The 21,892-nt window shown below is 46.9% G+C and overlaps 1 protein-coding gene across 7 annotated transcripts in view; it reads left to right on the top strand.

Annotated features, from left to right (window-relative positions):
* The window catches only part of LOC110532756 (zinc finger MIZ domain-containing protein 1), a 273,627-nt gene that overhangs the window by 174,621 nt on the left and 77,114 nt on the right, over positions 1-21,892 (top strand). For all 7 annotated transcript variants that reach the window (XM_036986829.1, XM_036986812.1, XM_036986826.1 and 4 more), the window contains 2 exons: positions 2,581-2,698; positions 7,407-7,520. In XM_036986829.1, the coding sequence (XP_036842724.1) occupies positions 2,630-2,698; positions 7,407-7,520 (183 nt within the window). In that variant the 5' untranslated portion in view covers positions 2,581-2,629. The remainder of the gene's footprint in view (positions 1-2,580; positions 2,699-7,406; positions 7,521-21,892) is intronic.

Genomic DNA, 21,892 nt, shown 5'->3' with positions numbered 1-21,892 from the left:
CAGTGGCTTCTTCCTTTCAGGTTATGTCGATATAGGACTCGTTTTACTGTGGATATAGATACTTTTGTACCTGTTTCCTCCAGCATCTTCACAAGGTCCTTTGCTGTTGTTCTGGAATTGATTTGCACTTTTCGAACCAAAGTACGTTCATCTCTATGAGACAGAACGCGTCTCCATCCTGAGCAGTATGACGGCTGCGTGGTCCCATGTTGTTTATACTTGTGTACTATTGTTTGTACAGATGAACGTGGTACCTTCAGGCATTTGGAAATTGCTCCCAAGGATGAACCAGACTTGTGGAGGTCTACAATTTTTTTCTGAGGTCTTGGCTGATTTATTTTGATTTTTCAATGATGTCAAGCAAAGAGGTACTGAGTTGGAAGGTAGGACTTGAAATACATCCACAGGTACACCTCCAATTGACTCAAATGATGTCAATTAGCCTATCTGAAGCTTCTAAAGGCATGACATTTTCTGGAATTTTCCAAGCTGTTTTAAGGCACAGTCAACTTAGTGTATGTAAACTTCTGACCCACTGGAATTGTGATACAGTGAATTATAAGTTAAATAATTTGTCTCTTAACAATTTTTGGGAAAATGACTTGTGTCATGCACAAAGTAGATGTCCTAACCGACTTGCCAAAACTATAATTTGTTAACAAGAAATGTGTGGAGTGGTTGGTAAACGAGTTTTAATGATTCCAACCTACAGTGTATGTAAACTTCCGACTTCAACTGTATGTACTAACAATGTTATGTATATCTCTGTCTCAAGACCTGTCCTAACGAAGCTGTATCTGTCTGTCCTTCCCTGTAAAGAACCTGTCCTAACCAAGCTGTATCTGTCTGTCCTTCCTTGTAAAGAACCTGTCCTAACCAAGCTGTATCTGTCTGTCCTTTTCTGTAAAGAACCTGTCCTAACCAAGCTGTATCTGTCTGTCCTTCCTTGTAAAGAACCTGTCCTAACCAAGCTGTATCTGTCTGTCCTTCCTTGTAAAGAACCTGTCCTAACCAAGCTGTATCTGTCTCTTTCCCTGTAAAGAACCTGTCCTAACCAGGCTGTATATGTCTCTTTCCCTGTAAAGAACCTGTCCTAACCAAGCTGTATCTGTCTGTCCTTCCTTGTAAAGAACCTGTCCTAACCAGGCTGTATCTGTCTCTTTCCCTGTAAAGAACCTGTCCTAACCAGGCTGTATATGTCTCTTTCTCTGTAAATAACCTGTCCTAACCAAGCTGTATCTGTCTGTCCTTCCTTGTAAAGAACCTGTCCTAACCAGGCTGTATCTGTCTCTTTCCCTGTAAAGAACCTGTCCTAACCAGGCTGTATATGTCTCTTTCCCTGTAAAGAACCTGTCCTAACCAAGCTGTATCTTGTCTCTTTCCCTGTAAAGAACCTGTCCTAACCAAGCTGTATCTGTCTCTTTCCCTGTAAAGAACCTGTCCTAACCAGGCTGTATCTGTCTGTCCTTCCCTGTAAAGAACCTGTCCTAACCAGGCTGTATCTGTCTTTTTCCCTGTAAAGAACCTGTCCTAACCAGGCTGTATATGTCTCTTTCCCTGTAAAGAACCTGTCCTAACCAAGCTGTATCTGTCTCTTTCCCTGTAAAGAACCTGTCCTAACCAAGCTGTATCTGTCTCTTTCCCTGTAAAGAACCTGTCCTAACCAGGCTGTATCTTTCTGTCCTTCCCTGTAAAGAACCTGTCCTAACCAAGCTGTATCTGTCTCTTTCCCTGTAAAGAGCCTGTCCTAACCAGGCTGTATCTGTCTCTTTCCCTGTAAAGAACCTGTCCTAACCAAGCAGTATCTGTCTCTTTCCCTGTAAAGAACCTGTCCTAACCAGGCTGTATCTGTCTATTTCCCTGTAAATAACTTGTCCTAAATAAGCTATATCTGTCTCTTTCCCTGTAAAGAACCTGTCCTAACCAAACTGTATATGTCTCTTTCCCTGTAAATAATCTGTCCTAACTAAGCTGTATGTATCTTTCCCTGTAAAGAACCTGTCCTAACCAAGCTGTATCTGTCTCTTTTCCTGTAAATAACCTGTCCTAACTAAGCTGTATCTGTCTCTTTCCCTGTAAATAACCTGTCCTAACTAAGCTGTATCTGTCTCTTTCCCTGTAAAGAACCTGTCCTAACCAAGCTGTATCTCTCTTTCCCTGGAAAGAACCTGTCCTAACCAAGCTGTATCTATCTTTCCCTGTAAAGAACCTGTCCTAACTAAGCTGTATCTGTCTCTTTCCCTGTAAAGAACCTGTCCTAACCAAGCTGTATCTCTCTTTCCCTGTAAAGAACCTGTCCCAACCAAGCTGTATGTCTCTTTCCCTGTAAATAACCTGTCCTAACTAAGCTGTATCTGTCTCTTTCCCTGTAAAGAACCTGTCCTAACCAAGCTGTATTTCTCTTTCCCTGTAAAGAACCTGTCCCAACCAAGCTGTATCTCTCTTTCCCTGTAAAGAACCTGTCCCAACCAAGCTGTATCTCTCTTTCCCTGTAAATAACCTTTCCTAACCAAGCTGTATCTGTCTCTTTCCCTGTAAAGAACCTGTCCCAACCAAGCTGTATCTTTCTTTGTCTTCCAGAGTGTTGATGGCGTCACGTTAGGCTAGAGGACAGGAAGCAGTCATCAAGATGAACGCGTTGCCGTCAATGGATCGGCACATCCAGCAGACCAACGACAGGCTGCTGTGTATCAAACAGGTAAGAAACACATATCTGTAAATGCACAGAGGGCCTTAATGTCTTAACTGAAAGGTGATTTGTAGATCAGTGAGATCGAACAGGTTGCCGTGTATCAAACAAGTGCGACAATAGCAACTAGCAAAACCAAGGTCGTGGGTTCAGATCCTGGGTTCAGATCATGGGTTCAGATCATGGGTTCAGATCCTGGGTTCAGATCCTGGGTTCAGATCCTGGAAGAATCAAATTCCCACATTGTATGTATATTATTGTCTGAGTTTTGGCATGTTAAGTGGCATTGGCAGATCTTTTGAAAAAAAGGTTTGCTTGGATCCAAGGTGGTTGTTACAGTACAGTAGATGTCTGCACAGCCCCTTGCTCTGCTCATGAGACTCCTCCAGCCTACAGCTGCTCTTTCCACACACCATACCGCCTTATATGGCAATCTCTACCCATTAGCTACAGACCAGGTTGCACTGGGGCAGAGAGAGGGAGAGACAGAGAGAGAGGGATGCCCTGTTAAGTGCAAGAGACTCTAACTTCTAACTGTACTTCCACATACTCTTCAGTTGATCTCTGTCCTTTAGTCTCTTCCATGCTCTCTTCAACTCCTCCCTTCTACTCCTTCTCTGATTCACTGACATCTTGTTCTGTAATAGATAGCGCTGCACTGAGACCTAAGAGCAAGTGAGTACAGATGTCTGCCCGCATGCTGCCAGTGGGTTATTGTTCTGGTTTGGGGTCCTGGCAGAGGGCCAGTGGGCTGAACTGTTTTCTACTCAGGCAGGTATGAACAGCCTGATCCCCAGACAGGCCAGGGTAAACACGGACATTCAGTTGAGGACCAGGAGGCTTTGATGTCTGTCTGCCTGTGAGGCTGCCGACACCTCTCTCTCTCTCTCTTTTTCTCTCTTTTTCTCTCTTTTCTCTCTCTCTCTCTCTCCCTCCAATTCAATTCAGAGGGCTTTATTGGCAAGGGGAAACAAAATGTTTACATTGCCAAAGCAAGTGAAATAGATAATAAACAAAAGTGAAATTAACAATAAAAACATTACACTCACAGAAGTTTCAGAGGAATAGAGACATTTCAAATGTCATATTACGATGTGCAAATAGTTAAAGTACAAAGGGGAAAATAAATCAACATAAATATGGGTCTCTCTCCCTCCCTCCTACAAGCCAACACAGTGGCTGCTTTCCCCATCTGTTGTCTACTGCCTGTTTGCTCCTTGTCTCCCTAGAGCTGTTCTTGTTAGATGGGCTAGTGGCTTACTCGCTCGCCTATTTTCTCTCTATTTTGTTCCACCAAATCACTATCAAGTTAACTAGCTATCGTGTCCCTTCAGATCAGCAAACACTCAAAGGTTAGGAGCTAATGGAAAGAGTGAGGGGCTTTCTTTGTCCCAGTGAAAATGTAGACAGACAGACAGTCTTCTCGGTGGCAGCTATTATCCCCCTCACCCTGGAGATGTAGGCTATACGACTCACATCAACCAGCAATAATGTCATTTTCCCACTCATCCAGCCATATCCCCTCCCTCCTTCTCCATCTCCCCTTTCTCTCTCTCATCTCTCGGTCTCCCTCATCTCTCCATCTCAATCATTTCTCTCTCATAGTCCACAGCTGCGCCCACAATCACCCATCTCCACATCACAAAAGACCAACTATTGAAGGCTCATCTCCTTCTCACCTCTCAGAGCTCATGATATAGCTTAGCTGTCTGTTCTCACGGCTTTCCTCGCTTGGCGGACAGTCAGGTACAGATAGACAGGCTGAAAGACACAGACTGAGAGACAGACAGAGAGAGAAGACAGACAGTCAGGTACAGACAGTCAGGTACAGACAGTCAGGTACAGACAGACAGACAGACAGACAGACAGACAGACAGACAGACAGACAGACAGACAGACAGACAGACAGACAGACAGACAGACAGACAGACAGAGAGAGAGAGAGAGAGAGAGAGAGAGAGAGACAGACACAGACAGAGACAGACAGACCGAAAGACCAGACACAGACAAAAAGGCACGGACAGACAGACAGACAGACAGACAGACAGACAGACAGACAGACAGACAGACAGAAAGGCACGGACCGACAGAGACGGACCGACAGAGACGGACCGACAAAGACACAGAGACGGACGGACAGACAGACAGACACAGACAGTCAGAAAGACACAGACAGTCAGAAAGACACAGACAGTCAGAAAGACACAGACAGTCAGAAAGACACAGACAGAGAGAGACAGAAAGACCAAAAGAACAGACAGGCAGACACAGACAGAAAGGCCAAAAGACACAGACCAAAAGGCACAGACCAAAAGACCAGAAGACACAGACCAAAAGACACAGACCAAAAGGCACAGACCAAAAGACCAGAAGACACAGACCAAAAGACACAGACCAAAAGGCACAGACCAGAAGACACAGACCAAAAGACACAGACCAAAAGACACAGACCAAAAGACCAGAAGACACAGACCAAAAGACACAGACCAAAAGGCACAGACCAGAAGACACAGACCAAAAGACCAGAAGACACAGACCAAAAGACACAGACCAAAAGGCACAGACCAGAAGACACAGACCAAAAGACCAGAAGACACAGACCAAAAGACACAGACCAAAAGACACAGACCAGAAGACACAGACCAAAAGACAGACAGACACATACATACACACACTCACGTTCAAGCACACGCACACACTCACACACATACACACACACTCTCATAGGAGCTCTATTGTCAGACTGAGCTTAATCCTCTCTTTCAGACCCTCACCTCGGCTGCCCTGTAAAGACTATACCTCTAACTGTGTGTGTGTGTCTCTCCTCTGCAAGGACACACAGAAAAAGACGCTTCAGAATAATAAATGCTTTTAAGTGGGGCTCAATCTCCTCGACTAGAACAAGCCACAGAGTCATTAACCTACTGAGCTGTGGAGAGGGAGAGAGAGGGAGAGAGAAGGAGAGACGTTGAGAAAGAGAAAAGTAGAAGGAGAAAGACAGAGTTGGGGAGGGAGAGGGAGAAAGAGAGGAGAGGTAGGGATGGAGAGGGGGAGAGGGAGAAAGAGCAGAGGAGGCCTAGTTTAATACCCGTCATTGTCCTCTTCAAGGCTGAGTAGTCTTCAGACAGAGGGAGAGAACAGAATAAACTGTTTCGTACCTCAATGAGAGGGAAGAGGGAAAGTAAATGTCTGCACACACAAAGCTCCGCTGCTCAAGCCTTAGAAATTGTTAGCATAGGTCAGTAACTTATGATCAATGACGGTCTCTTTTAGACCTTTAGCAGATCAGGGGTCAGGAGAATAGGCTGAGAAGAGAAGGGGTTTATACCTTTAGCAGGTCAGGGGTCAGGAGAATAGGCTGAGAAGAGAAGGGGTTTATGCCTTGTATGTCTGCATGAACATGTAAGGACCCTCGCTCCTTCCCGGCAATGCCCACTCAGGCTCTGCTGCATTGTGGGTATATAACCTATACCCTGCTCAACAATACGTCTGCTGGTAACGCCCTCACACTCACCCACTTAATCCTCTACCCTATTCTCACCCTCCTCTCTTTATCTATCTCTCCTGACCCTCCTCTCTTTATCCATCTCTCCTGACCCTCCTCTCTTTATCCATCTCTCCTGACCCTCCTCTCTTTATCCATCTCTCCTGACCCTCCTCTCTTTATCCATCTCTCCTGACCCTCCTCTCTTTATCCATCTCTCCTGACCCTCCTCTCTTTATCCATCTCTCCTGACCCTCCTCTCTTTATCCATCTCTCCTGACCCTCCTCTCTTTATCCATCTCTCCTGACCCTCCTCTCTTTATCCATCTCTCCTGACCCTCCTCTCTTTATCCATCTCTCCTGACCCTCCTCTCTTCATCCATCTCTCCTGACCCTCCTCTCTTTATCCATCTCTCCTGACCCTCCTCTCTTTATCCATCTCTCCTGACCCTCCTCTCTTTATCCATCTCTCCTGACCCTCCTCTCTTTATCCATCTCTCCTGACCCTCCTCTCTTCATCCATCTCTCCTGACCCTCCTCTCTTCATCCATCTCTCCTGACCCTCCTCTCTTTATCCATCTCTCCTGACCCTCCTCTCTTTATCCATCTCTCCTGACCCTCCTCTCTTTATCCATCTCTCCTGACCCTCCTCTCTTTATCCATCTCTCCTGCCCTCCTCTCTTTATCTATCTCTCCTGACCCTCCTCTCTTTATCCATCTCTCCTTACCCTCCTCTCTTCATCCATCTCTCCTGACCCTCCTCCCTTTATCCATCTCTCCTGACCCTCCTCTCTTTATCCATCTCTCCTGACCCTCCTCTCTTTATCCATCTCTCCTGACCCTCCTCTCTTTATCCATCTCTCCTGACCCTCCTCTCCTCTCTTTATCCATCTCTCCTGACCCTCCTCTCTTTATCCATCTCTCCTGACCCTCCTCTCTTCATCCATCTCTCCTGACCCTCCTCTCTTTATCCATCTCTCCTGACCCTCCTCTCTTTATCCATCTCTCCTGACCCTCCTCTCTTCATCCATCTCTCCTGACCCTCCTCTCTTTATCCATCTCTCCTGACCCTCCTCTCTTTATCCATCTCTCCTGACCCTCCTCTTTTCATCCATCTCTCCTCCTAAAATAGCCCCCTGTCTACATAATGATAACAATACATCATGATATGGTTTCAGATATATTTAGTGAGACATTTCTAACAGCCAGTTTGTTTCTCGTTTTTTCCGACAGCACTTACAGAACCCGGCCAACTTCCACACTGCAGCGACAGAGCTGCTGGACTGGTGCGGAGACCCCCGAGCCTTCCAGAGACCTTTCGAACAAAGCCTCATGGGATGCCTAACGGTAAGAAGACCCCAGCTGACCGTCTCAGCCAATCACAGGTCTCCATTACATCTAAGAGCCAATTACAGCCCCCCATTTGCCGTGTCAACCAATCACAGCCCTCAGTCATGGTTACGGTTACTGTTAGCAACGGTGAAGTTAGGCAGCTGCTCGGCTGTCAGGGGCCAGTGACAGAGGTTAAAGCTGCAGTCACGCTTCACTGTCTGTGCACACACACGCGTGTACACGCACATGCACATCGTAGTCAGTGACCCCTGGCCGACCTCTCCTGTTCTACAGCCTCTTCTTATTGATCTGGGCAGCAGGCCAGAGTCCTACAAATCTGCTGCAGGTGTGGGAGAACACAAACGCATGGCTGCATGCACACAAATTGAGAGAGACATTTTTTTCTCAGAATGTTGTCTCCAGGGATAGCATCTGTAGGCCTAGTGTGTGTAGTGTCAATGTTCATCTGTAAGTCAGTATTAAAGCTTCTTAATGGTTACGACAAAAATACTACCATATAGAATGTACCCCCCTCTGAGTCCTCTAATAGTATGGGGTCTGTACTAGAGGTTGACCGATTATGATTTTTCAACGCCGATACCGATTATTGGAGGACCAAAAAAAAGTCGATACCGATTAATCGGACGATTTTTGTACATTTATTTATAATAATGACAATTACAACAATACTGAATGAACACTTATTTTAACTTAATATAATACATCAATAAAATCAATTTAGCCTCAAGTAAATAATGAAACATGTTCAATTTGGTTTAAATAAGGCAAAAGTGTTGGAGAAGAAAGTAAAAGTGCAATATGTGCTATGTAAGAAAGCTAACGTTTAAGTTCCTTGCTCAGAACATGAGAACATATGAAAGCTGGTGGTTCCTTTTAACATGAGTCTTCAATATTCCCAGGTAAGAAGTTTTAGGTTGTAGTTATTGTAGGAATTATAGGACTATTTCCCTCTATACCATTTGTATTTCATTAACCTTTGACTATTGGATGTTCTTATTGTCACTTTAGTATTGCCAGTGTAACAGTATAGCTTCCGTCCCTCTCCTCGCTCCTCCCTGGGATCGAACCAGCAACACAACAACAACAGCCACCATCGAAGCAGCGTTACCCATGCAGAACAAGGGGAACAACCACTCCAAGGCTCAGAGCGAGTGATGTTTGAAACGCTATTAGCGCACGCTAACTAGCTAGCCATTTCACTTCGGTTACACCAGCCTCATCTCGGGAGTTGATAGGCTTGAAGTCATAAACAGCGCAATGCTTGACGCACAGAGCTGCTGGTAAAACGCACGAAAGTGCTGTTTGAATGAATGTTTATGCGCCTGCTTCTGCCTACCACCGCTCAGTCAGATACTTTGATACTTGTATGCTTGTATGCTCAGTCAGATTATATGCAATGCAGGACACGCTAGATAAAATCTAGTAATATCATCAACCATATGTAATTAACTTAAAAATGCCTTCCTAACCATCTTAAATAAACATGCCCCATTCAAGAAATTTAGAACCAGGAACAGATATAGCCCTTGGTTCTCCCCAGACCTGACTGCCCTTAATCAACACAAAAACGTCCTATGGCGTTCTGCATTAGCATCGAACAGCCCCCGTGATATGCAGCTGTTCAGGGAAGCTAGAAACCATTATACACAGGCAGTTAGAAAAGCCAAGGCTAGCTTTTTCAAGCAGAAATTTGCTTCTTGCAACACTAACTCAAAAAAGTTCTGGGACACTGTAAAGTCCATGGAGAATAAGAACACCTCCTCCCAGCTGCCCACTGCACTGAAGATAGGAAACACTGTCACCACTGATAAATCCACCATAATTGAAAATTTCAATAAGCATTTTTCTACTGCTGGCCATGCTTTCCACCTGGCTACTCCTACCCCTGTCAACAGCACTGCACCCCCAACAGCAACTCGCCCAAGCCTTCCCCATTTCTCCTTCTCCCAAATCCATTCAGCTGATGTTCTGAAAGAGCTGCAAAATCTGGACCCCTACAAATCAGCCGGGCTAGACAATCTGGACCCTTTCTTTCTAAAATTATCTGCCGAAATTGTTGCCACCCCTATTACTAGCCTGTTCAACCTCTCTTTCGTGTCGTCTGAGATTCCCAAAGATTGGAAAGCAGCTGCGGTCATCCCCCTCTTCAAAGGGGGGGACACTCTTGACCCAAACTGCTACAGACCTATATCTATCCTACCATGCCTTTCTAAGGTCTTCGAAAGCCAAGTCAACAAACAGATTACCGACCATTTTGAATCTCACCATACCTTCTCTGCTATGCAATCTGGTTTCAGAGCTGGTCATGGGTGCACCTCAGCCACGCTCAAGGTCCTAAACGATATCTTAACCGCCATCGATAAGAAACATTACTGTGCAGCCGTATTCATTGATCTGGCCAAGGCTTTCGACTCTGTCAATCACCACATCCTCATCGGCAGACTCAACAGCCTTGGTTTCTCAAATGATTGCCTCGCCTGGTTCACCAACTACTTCTCTGATAGAGTTCAGTGTGTCAAATCTGAGGGTCTGTTGTCCGGACCTCTGGCAGTCTCTATGGGGGTGCCACAGGGTTCAATTCTTGGACCGACTCTCTTCTCTGTATACATCAATGAGGTCGCTCTTGCTGCTGGTGAGTCTCTGATCCACCTCTACGCAGACGACACCATTCTGTATACTTCCGGCCCTTCTTTGGACACTGTGTTAACAACCCTCCAGGCAAGCTTCAATGCCATACAACTCTCCTTCCGTGGCCTCCAACTGCTCTTAAATACAAGTAAAACTAAATGCATGCTCTTCAACCGATCACTACCTGCACCTACCCGCCTGTCCAACATCACTACTCTGGACGGCTCTGACTTAGAATACGTGGACAACTACAAATACTTAGGTGTCTGGTTAGACTGTAAACTCTCCTTCCAGACCCATATCAAACATCTCCAATCCAAAGTTAAATCTAGAATTGGCTTCCTATTTCGCAACAAAGCATCCTTCACTCATGCTGCCAAACATACCCTTGTAAAACTGACCATCCTACCAATCCTCGACTTTGGCGATGTAATTTACAAAATAGCCTCCAATACCCTACTCAACAAACTGGATGCAGTCTATCACAGTGCAATCCGTTTTGTCACCAAAGCCCCATACACTACCCACCATTGCGACCTGTACGCTCTCGTTGGCTGGCCCTCGCTTCATACTCGTCGCCAAACCCACTGGCTCCATGTCATCTACAAGACCCTGCTAGGTAAAGTCCCCCCTTATCTCAGCTCGCTGGTCACCATAGCATCTCCCACCTGTAGCACACGCTCCAGCAGGTATATCTCTCTAGTCACCCCCAAAACCAATTCTTTCTTTGGCCGCCTCTCTTTCCAGTTCTCTGCTGCCAATGACTGGAACGAACTACAAAAATCTCTGAAACTGGAAACTCTTATCTCCCTCACTAGCTTTAAGCACCAACTGTCAGAGCAGCTCACAGATTACTGCACCTGTACATAGCCCACATATAATTTAGCCCTATCAACTACCTCTTTCCCAACTGTATTTAATTTATTTATTTATTTTGCTCCTTTGCACCCCATTATTTTTATTTCTACTTTGCACATTCTTCCATTGCAAAACTACCATTCCAGTGTTTTACTTGCTATATTGTATTTACCTTGCCACCAAGGCCTTTTTTTGCCTTTACCTCCCTTCTCACCTCATTTGCTCACATTGTATATAGACTTGTTTATACTTTATTATTGACTGTATGTTTGTTTTACTCCATGTGTAACTCTGTGTTGTTGTATCTGTCGAACTGCTTTGCTTTATCTTGGCCAGGTCGCAATTGTAAATGAGAACTTGTTCTCAACTTGCCTACCTGGTTAAATAAAGGTAAAATAAAAATAAATAAATAAAAACTAGTGATTATGATTGATTGTTTTTTATGAGATAAATTTAATGCTAGCTAGCAACTTACCTTGGCTTACTGCATTCGCGTAACAGGCAGTCAGTCTCCTTGTGGACTGCAACGAGAGAGAGGCAGGTCGTTATTGCGTTGGACAAGTTAACTGTAAGGTTGCAAGATTGGCTCCCCCGAGCTGACAAGGTGAAAATCTGTCGTTCTGCCCATGAACGAGGCAGTTAACCCACCGTTCCTAGGCCGTCATTGAAAATAAGAATGTGTTCTTAACTGACTTACCTAGTTAAATAAAGGTATATAAAAAAATAACAAATCAGCGCCCAAAAATACCAATTTCCGATTGTTATGAAAACTTTAAATCGGCCCTAATTAATCGGCCATTCTGATTTATCGGTCAACCTTTAGTCTGTACCCCCTCTGAGTCCTCTAATAGTATGGGGTCTGTACCCCCTCTGAGTCCTCTAATAGTATGGGGTCTGTACCTCCTCTGAGTCCTCTAATAGTATGGGGTCTGTACCCCCTCTGAGTCCTCTAATAGTATGGGGTCTGTACCTCCTCTGAGTCCTCTAATAGTATGGGGTCTGTACCCCCTCTGAGTCCTCTAATAGTATGGGGTCTGTACCTCCTCTGAGTCCTCTAATAGTATGGGGTCTGTACCTCCTCTGAGTCCTCTAATAGTATGGGGTCTGTACCCCCTCCAGAGTATGTGAGCGGAGCAGAGCAGGTGAGCGAGAAGTGGAGCTTTGAGACAGTTTCCCAAAGGCTGGAGCGTCGGCCTTCTCACCCTCTCCAATTTCGCTCCAGTAGCAGTCACTTCACGACCTCAGGACACGACCGGCCCAGCATGCATTTGTAGTCTACTTGTGTGCTGCTATAGACTCTTGCGTTAGCTACTGTCATCTAGTAGGCTAAATATTTTCATAAAGAAACTGATAAAACACCCAGGTGAAAAATCAAGGTGACTAACAAAGATGAGGACCAAGAGAAAGAGAGGGAGTGTGGTGATACAAAGGAAAGGGGGATACCTAGTCAGTTGAACGTCTTCAATTGACATGTGTCTTCCGCATTTAACCCAACCCCTCTGAAGTGTCCACAACTAAAGTATCATTATGGGGTCAGAAAAGACAGGTGTCCCGAAAGCATGATAGTGCACATGCTAACAGAAACTAGGTGGGTAGCTAGCTATGTGTGTCATTGTAGCAAAATATTTATGAACTAAAAATCATATATCTTAAAAGTTTTGTTCATTTCCGTTCTATTATCTGTACAATGGGCCATCATTGATTTTTGCCCAATAGGCCTGGCATTTTACATCTTTCAAGTAGCTTTCTGTTTTGATAGGGTCATTTTACCTCAAATCCTTTAGGCCTAGCTATAGAAATATAATAAAACGACTACACATCCCTGCTCAGCCTGACAAGAGCGTCCCAAAGGGTGTTCGGCATCCGCAGTGGCCCTGAAGCGCTGAGGGTATTCTCCGCTGCTGGCCTGCTCTCCAGGCACCATCACATGGGCCTGAAACCACAGACTCCGGCCAAACTCATGTTGCTAAAAATGAATTCAGAGTCCTCTAATAGTATGGGGTCTGTACCCCCTCTGAGTCCTCTAATAGTATGGGGTCTGTACCTCCTCTGAGTCCTCTAATAGTATGGGGTCTGTACCCCCTCTGAGTCCTCTAATAGTATGGGTCTGTACCCCCTCTGAGTCCTCTAATAGTATGGGGTCTGTACCTCCTCTGAGTCCTCTAATAGTATGGGGTCTGTACCTCCTCTGAGTCCTCTAATAGTATGGGGTCTGTACCCCCTCTGAGTCCTCTAATAGTATGGGGTCTGTACCTCCTCTGAGTCCTCTGAGTCCTCTAATAGTATGGGGTCTGTACCTCCTCTGAGTCCTCTAATAGTATGGGGTCTGTACCCCCTCTGAGTCCTCTAATAGTATGGGGTCTGTACCCCCTCTGAGTCCTCTAATAGTATGGGGTCTGTACCCCCTCTGAGTCCTCTAATAGTATGAGGTCTGTACCTCCTCTGAGTCCTCTGAGTCCTCTAATAGTATGAGGTCTGTACCTCCTCTGAGTCCTCTGAGTCCTCTAATAGTATGGGGTCTGTACCTCCTCTGAGTCCTCTGAGTCCTCTAATAGTATGGGGTCTGTACCCCCTCTGAGTCCTCTAATAGTATGAGGTCTGTACCTCCTCTGAGTCCTCTAATAGTATGGGGTCTGTACCCCATCTGAGTCCTCTAATAGTATGGGGTCTGTACCTCCTCTGAGTCCTCTGAGTCCTCTAATAGTATGGGGTCTGTACCTCCTCTGAGTCCTCTGAGTCCTCTAATAGTATGGGGTCTGTACCCCCTCTGAGTCCTCTAATAGTATGAGGTCTGTACCTCCTCTGAGTCCTCTAATAGTATGGGGTCTGTACCCCATCTGAGTCCTCTAATAGTATGGGGTCTGTACCTCCTCTGAGTCCTCTAATAGTATGGGGTCTGTACCCCCTCTGAGTCCTCTAATAGTATGGGTCTGTACCCCCTCTGAGTCCTCTAATAGTATGGGGTCTGTACCTCCTCTGAGTCCTCTAATAGTATGGGGTCTGTACCTCCTCTGAGTCCTCTAATAGTATGGGGTCTGTACCCCCTCTGAGTCCTCTAATAGTATGGGGTCTGTACCTCCTCTGAGTCCTCTGAGTCCTCTAATAGTATGGGGTCTGTACCTCCTCTGAGTCCTCTAATAGTATGGGGTCTGTACCCCCTCTGAGTCCTCTAATAGTATGGGGTCTGTACCCCCTCTGAGTCCTCTAATAGTATGGGGTCTGTACCCCCTCTGAGTCCTCTAATAGTATGAGGTCTGTACCTCCTCTGAGTCCTCTGAGTCCTCTAATAGTATGAGGTCTGTACCTCCTCTGAGTCCTCTGAGTCCTCTAATAGTATGGGGTCTGTACCTCCTCTGAGTCCTCTGAGTCCTCTAATAGTATGGGGTCTGTACCCCCTCTGAGTCCTCTAATAGTATGAGGTCTGTACCTCCTCTGAGTCCTCTAATAGTATGGGGTCTGTACCCCATCTGAGTCCTCTAATAGTATGGGGTCTGTACCTCCTCTGAGTCCTCTGAGTCCTCTAATAGTATGGGGTCTGTACCTCCTCTGAGTCCTCTGAGTCCTCTAATAGTATGGGGTCTGTACCCCCTCTGAGTCCTCTAATAGTATGAGGTCTGTACCTCCTCTGAGTCCTCTAATAGTATGGGGTCTGTACCCCATCTGAGTCCTCTAATAGTATGGGGTCTGTACCTCCTCTGAGTCCTCTAATAGTATGGGGTCTGTACCCCCTCTGAGTCCTCTAATAGTATGAGGTCTGTACCTCCTCTGAGTCCTCTAATAGTATGAGGTCTGTACCTCCTCTGAGTCCTCTGAGTCCTCTAATAGTATGGGGTCTGTACCTCCTCTGAGTCCTCTGAGTCCTCTAATAGTATGGGGTCTGTACCCCCTCTGAGTCCTCTAATAGTATGAGGTCTGTACCTCCTCTGAGTCCTCTAATAGTATGGGGTCTGTACCCCATCTGAGTCCTCTAATAGTATGGGGTCTGTACCTCCTCTGAGTCCTCTAATAGTATGGGGTCTGTACCCCCTCTGAGTCCTCTAATAGTATGAGGTCTGTACCTCCTCTGAGTCCTCTAATAGTATGAGGTCTGTACCTCCTCTGAGTCCTCTGAGTCCTCTAATAGTATGAGGTCTGTACCTCCTCTGAGTCCTCTGAGTCCTCTAATAGTATGGGGTCTGTACCTCCTCTGAGTCCTCTGAGTCCTCTAATAGTATGGGGTCTGTACCCCCTCTGAGTCCTCTAATAGTATGAGGTCTGTACCTCCTCTGAGTCCTCTAATAGTATGGGGTCTGTACCCCATCTGAGTCCTCTAATAGTATGGGGTCTGTACCTCCTCTGAGTCCTCTGAGTCCTCTAATAGTATGGGGTCTGTACCTCCTCCGAGTCCTCTAATAGTATGGGGTCTGTACCCCCTCCGAGTCCTCTAATAGTATGGGGTCTGTACCCCCTCTGAGTCCTCTAATAGTATGGGGTCTGTACCCCCTCCGAGTCCTCTAATAGTATGGGGTCTGTACCCCCTCTGAGTCCTCTAATAGTATGGGGTCTGTACCCCATCTGAGTCCTCTAATAGTATGGGGTCTGTACCTCCTCTGAGTCCTCTGAGTCCTCTAATAGTATGGGGTCTGTACCTCCTCCGAGTCCTCTAATAGTATGGGGTCTGTACCCCCTCCGAGTCCTCTAATAGTATGGGGTCTGTACCCCCTCTGAGTCCTCTAATAGTATGGGGTCTGTACCTCCTCTGAGTCCTCTAATAGTATGGGGTCTGTACCCCATCTGAGTCCTCTAATAGTATGGGGTCTGTACCTCCTCTGAGTCCTCTGAGTCCTCTAATAGTATGGGGTCTGTACCTCCTCCGAGTCCTCTAATAGTATGGGGTCTGTACCCCCTCCGAGTCCTCTAATAGTATGGGGTCTGTACCCCCTCTGAGTCCTCTAATAGTATGGGGTCTGTACCCCCTCTGAGTCCTCTAATAGTATGAGGTCTGTACCTCCTCTGAGTCCTCTAATAGTATGAGGTCTGTACCTCCTCTGAGTCCTCTGAGTCCTCTAATAGTATGGGGTCTGTACCTCCTCTGAGTCCTCTAATAGTATGGGGTCTGTACCCCCTCTGAGTCCTCTAATAGTATGGGGGTCTGTACCTCCTCTGAGTCCTCTGAGTCCTCTAATAGTATGGGGTCTGTACCCCCTCTGAGTCCTCTAATAGTATGAGGTCTGTACCTCCTCTGAGTCCTCTAATAGTATGAGGTCTGTACCTCCTCTGAGTCCTCTGAGTCCTCTAATAGTATGAGGTATGTACCTCCTCTGAGTCCTCTGAGTCCTCTAATAGTATGGGGTCTGTACCTCCTCTGAGTCCTCTAATAGTATGGGGTCTGTACCTCCTCTGAGTCCTCTAATAGTATGGGGTCTGTACCCCCTCTGAGTCCTCTAATAGTATGGGGTCTGTACCTCCTCTGAGTCCTCTAATAGTATGGGGTCTGTACCTCCTCTGAGTCCTCTAATAGTATGGGGTCTGTACCCCCTCTGAGTCCTCTAATAGTATGAGGTCTGTACCTCCTCTGAGTCCTCTAATAGTATGGGGTCTGTACCCCCTCTGAGTCCTCTAATAGTATGGGGTCTGTACCTCCTCTGAGGCCTCTGAGTCCTCTAATAGTATGGGGTCTGTACCTCCTCTGAGTCCTCTAATAGTATGGGGTCTGTACCCCCTCTGAGTCCTCTAATAGTATGGGGTCTGTACCCCCTCTGAGTCCTCTAATAGTATGGGGTCTGTACCCCCTCTGAGTCCTCTAATAGTATGAGGTCTGTACCTCCTCTGAGTCCTCTAATAGTATGAGGTCTGTACCTCCTCTGAGTCCTCTGAGTCCTCTAATAGTATGAGGTCTGTACCTCCTCTGAGTCCTCTGAGTCCTCTAATAGTATGGGGTCTGTACCTCCTCTGAGTCCTCTGAGTCCTCTAATAGTATGGGGTCTGTACCCCCTCTGAGTCCTCTAATAGTATGGGGTCTGTACCCCCTCTGAGTCCTCTAATAGTATGGGGTCTGTACCTCCTCTGAGTCCTCTAATAGTATGGGGTCTGTACCCCCTCTGAGTCCTCTAATAGTATGGGGGTCTGTACCTCCTCTGAGTCCTCTGAGTCCTCTAATAGTATGGGGTCTGTACCCCCTCTGAGTCCTCTAATAGTATGAGGTCTGTACCTCCTCTGAGTCCTCTAATAGTATGAGGTCTGTACCTCCTCTGAGTCCTCAGAGTCCTCTAATAGTATGAGGTCTGTACCTCCTCTGAGTCCTCTGAGTCCTCTAATAGTATGGGGTCTGTACCTCTGAGTCCTCTGAGTCCTCTAATAGTATGGGGTCTGTACCTCCTCTGAGTCCTCTGAGTCCTCTAATAGTATGGGGTCTGTACCTCCTCTGAGTCCTCTGAGTCCTCTAATAGTATGGGGTCTGTACCTCCTCTGAGTCCTCTAATAGTATGGGGTCTGTACCCCCTCTGAGTCCTCTAATAGTATGGGGTCTGTACCTCCCCTGAGTCCTCTGAGTCCTCTAATAGTATGGGGTCTGTACCTCCTCTGAGTCCTCTAATAGTATGGGGTCTGTACCCCCTCTGAGTCCTCTAATAGTATGGGGTCTGTACCCCCTCTGAGTCCTCTAATAGTATGGGGTCTGTACCCCCTCTGAGTCCTCTAATAGTATGAGGTCTGTACCTCCTCTGAGTCCTCTAATAGTATGGGGTCTGTACCCCCTCTGAGTCCTCTAATAGTATGGGGTCTGTACCCCCTCTGAGTCCTCTAATAGTATGGGGTCTGTACCCCCTCTGAGTCCTCTAATAGTATGGGGTCTGTACCCCCTCTGAGTCCTCTAATAGTATGAGGTCTGTACCTCCTCTGAGTCCTCTAATAGTATGAGGTCTGTACCTCCTCTGAGTCCTCTGAGTCCTCTAATAGTATGAGGTCTGTACCTCCTCTGAGTCCTCTGAGTCCTCTAATAGTATGGGGTCTGTACCTCTTCTGAGTCCTCTAATAGTATGGGGTCTGTACCCCCTCTGAGTCCTCTAATAGTATGGGGTCTGTACCTCCTCTGAGTCCTCTAATAGTATGGGGTCTGTACCCCCTCTGAGTCCTCTAATAGTATGGGGGTCTGTACCTCCTCTGAGTCCTCTGAGTCCTCTAATAGTATGGGGTCTGTACCCCCTCTGAGTCCTCTAATAGTATGAGGTCTGTACCTCCTCTGAGTCCTCTAATAGTATGAGGTCTGTACCTCCTCTGAGTCCTCAGAGTCCTCTAATAGTATGAGGTCTGTACCTCCTCTGAGTCCTCTGAGTCCTCTAATAGTATGGGGTCTGTACCTCCTCTGAGTCCTCTGAGTCCTCTAATAGTATGGGGTCTGTACCTCCTCTGAGTCCTCTGAGTCCTCTAATAGTATGGGGTCTGTACCTCCTCTGAATCCTCTAATAGTATGGGGTCTGTACCTCCTCTGAGTCCTCTGAGTCCTCTAATAGTATGGGGTCTGTACCTCCTCTGAGTCCTCTGAGTCCTCTAATAGTATGGGGTCTGTACCTCCTCTGAGTCCTCTAATAGTATGGGGTCTGTACCCCCTCTGAGTCCTCTAATAGTATGGGGTCTGTACCTCCTCTGAGTCCTCTGAGTCCTCTAATAGTATGGGGTCTGTACCTCCTCTGAGTCCTCTAATAGTATGGGGTCTGTACCCCCTCTGAGTCCTCTAATAGTATGGGGTCTGTACCCCCTCTGAGTCCTCTAATAGTATGGGGTCTGTACCCCCTCTGAGTCCTCTAATAGTATGGGGTCTGTACCCCCTCTGAGTCCTCTAATAGTATGAGGTCTGTACCTCCTCTGAGTCCTCTAATAGTATGAGGTCTGTACCTCCTCTGAGTCCTCTGAGTCCTCTAATAGTATGGGGTCTGTACCTCCTCTGAGTCCTCTGAGTCCTCTAATAGTATGGGGTCTGTACCTCCTCTGAGTCCTCTAATAGTATGGGGTCTGTACCCCCTCTGAGTCCTCTAATAGTATGAGGTCTGTACCTCCTCTGAGTCCTCTGAGTCCTCTAATAGTATGGGGTCTGTACCCCCTCTGAGTCCTCTAATAGTATGGGGTCTGTACCTCCTCTGAGTCCTCTAATAGTATGGGGTCTGTACCCCCTCTGAGTCCTCTAATAGTATGGGGGTCTGTACCTCCTCTGAGTCCTCTGAGTCCTCTAATAGTATGGGGTCTGTACCCCCTCTGAGTCCTCTAATAGTATGAGGTCTGTACCTCCTCTGAGTCCTCTAATAGTATGAGGTCTGTACCTCCTCTGAGTCCTCAGAGTCCTCTAATAGTATGAGGTCTGTACCTCCTCTGAGTCCTCTGAGTCCTCTAATAGTATGGGGTCTGTACCTCTGAGTCCTCTGAGTCCTCTAATAGTATGGGGTCTGTACCTCCTCTGAGTCCTCTGAGTCCTCTAATAGTATGGGGTCTGTACCTCCTCTGAGTCCTCTGAGTCCTCTAATAGTATGGGGTCTGTACCTCCTCTGAATCCTCTAATAGTATGGGGTCTGTACCTCCTCTGAGTCCTCTGAGTCCTCTAATAGTATGGGTTCTGTACCTCCTCTGAGTCCTCTGAGTCCTCTAATAGTATGGGGTCTGTACCTCCTCTGAGTCCTCTGAGTCCTCTAATAGTATGGGGTCTGTACCTCCTCTGAGTCCTCTAATAGTATGGGGTCTGTACCCCCTCTGAGTCCTCTAATAGTATGAGGTCTGTACCTCCTCTGAGTCCTCTAATAGTATGGGGTCTGTACCCCCTCTGAGTCCTCTAATAGTATGGGGTCTGTACCTCCTGAGTCCTCTGAGTCCTCTAATAGTATGGGGTCTGTACCTCCTCTGAGTCCTCTAATAGTATGGGGTCTGTACCCCCTCTGAGTCCTCTAATAGTATGGGGTCTGTACCCCCTCTGAGTCCTCTAATAGTATGGGGTCTGTACCCCCTCTGAGTCCTCTAATAGTATGGGGTCTGTACCCCCTCTGAGTCCTCTAATAGTATGGGGTCTGTACCTCCTCTGAGTCCTCTAATAGTATGAGGTCTGTACCTCCTCTGAGTCCTCAGAGTCCTCTAATAGTATGAGGTCTGTACCTCCTCTGAGTCCTCTGAGTCCTCTAATAGTATGGGGTCTGTACCTCCTCTGAGTCCTCTGAGTCCTCTAATAGTATGGGGTCTGTACCTCCTCTGAGTCCTCTGAGTCCTCTAATAGTATGGGGTCTGTACCTCCTCTGAATCCTCTAATAGTATGGGGTCTGTACCTCCTCTGAGTCCTCTAATAGTATGGGGTCTGTACCTCCTCTGAGTCCTCTGAGTCCTCTAATAGTATGGGGTCTGTACCTCCTCTGAGTCCTCTAATAGTATGGGGTCTGTACCCCCTCTGAGTCCTCTAATAGTATGGGGTCTGTACCTCCTCTGAGTCCTCTGAGTCCTCTAATAGTATGGGGTCTGTACCTCCTCTGAGTCCTCTAATAGTATGGGGTCTGTACCCCCTCTGAGTCCTCTAATAGTATGGGGTCTGTACCCCCTCTGAGTCCTCTAATAGTATGGGGTCTGTACCCCCTCTGAGTCCTCTAATAGTATGGGGTCTGTACCCCCTCTGAGTCCTCTAATAGTATGAGGTCTGTACCTCCTCTGAGTCCTCTAATAGTATGAGGTCTGTACCTCCTCTGAGTCCTCTGAGTCCTCTAATAGTATGGGGTCTGTACCTCCTCTGAGTCCTCTGAGTCCTCTAATAGTATGGGGTCTGTACCTCCTCTGAGTCCTCTAATAGTATGGGGTCTGTACCCCCTCTGAGTCCTCTAATAGTATGAGGTCTGTACCTCCTCTGAGTCCTCTGAGTCCTCTAATAGTATGGGGTCTGTACCCCCTCTGAGTCCTCTAATAGTATGAGGTCTGTACCTCCTCTGAGTCCTCTAATAGTATGAGGTCTGTACCTCCTCTGAGTCCTCAGAGTCCTCTAATAGTATGAGGTCTGTACCTCCTCTGAGTCCTCTGAGTCCTCTAATAGTATGGGGTCTGTACCTCCTCTGAGTCCTCTGAGTCCTCTAATAGTATGGGGTCTGTACCTCCTCTGAGTCCTCTGAGTCCTCTAATAGTATGGGGTCTGTACCTCCTCTGAATCCTCTAATAGTATGGGGTCTGTACCTCCTCTGAGTCCTCTGAGTCCTCTAATAGTATGGGTTCTGTACCTCCTCTGAGTCCTCTGAGTCCTCTAATAGTATGGGGTCTGTACCTCCTCTGAGTCCTCTGAGTCCTCTAATAGTATGGGGTCTGTACCTCCTCTGAGTCCTCTAATAGTATGGGGTCTGTACCCCCTCTGAGTCCTCTAATAGTATGAGGTCTGTACCTCCTCTGAGTCCTCTAATAGTATGGGGTCTGTACCCCCTCTGAGTCCTCTAATAGTATGGGGTCTGTACCTCCTGAGTCCTCTGAGTCCTCTAATAGTATGGGGTCTGTACCTCCTCTGAGTCCTCTAATAGTATGGGGTCTGTACCCCCTCTGAGTCCTCTAATAGTATGGGGTCTGTACCCCCTCTGAGTCCTCTAATAGTATGGGGTCTGTACCCCCTCTGAGTCCTCTAATAGTATGGGGTCTGTACCCCCTCTGAGTCCTCTAATAGTATGGGGTCTGTACCCCCTCTGAGTCCTCTAATAGTATGGGGGTCTGTACCTCCTCTGAGTCCTCTGAGTCCTCTAATAGTATGGGGTCTGTACCCCCTTTGAGTCCTCTAATAGTATGAGGTCTGTACCTCCTCTGAGTCCTCTGAGTCCTCTAATAGTATGAGGTCTGTACCTCCTCTGAGTCCTCTGAGTCCTCTAATAGTATGGGGTCTGTACCTCCTCTGAGTCCTCTGAGTC

The sequence above is a fragment of the Oncorhynchus mykiss genome, chromosome 1 (genome assembly GCF_013265735.2).
Source record: "Oncorhynchus mykiss isolate Arlee chromosome 1, USDA_OmykA_1.1, whole genome shotgun sequence".
In the NCBI taxonomy this organism is placed as follows: Eukaryota; Metazoa; Chordata; class Actinopteri; order Salmoniformes; family Salmonidae; genus Oncorhynchus; species Oncorhynchus mykiss.
The sequence above is the reverse complement of the archived record's forward strand: the minus strand, read 5'-3'. Positions and strand labels throughout refer to the sequence as shown.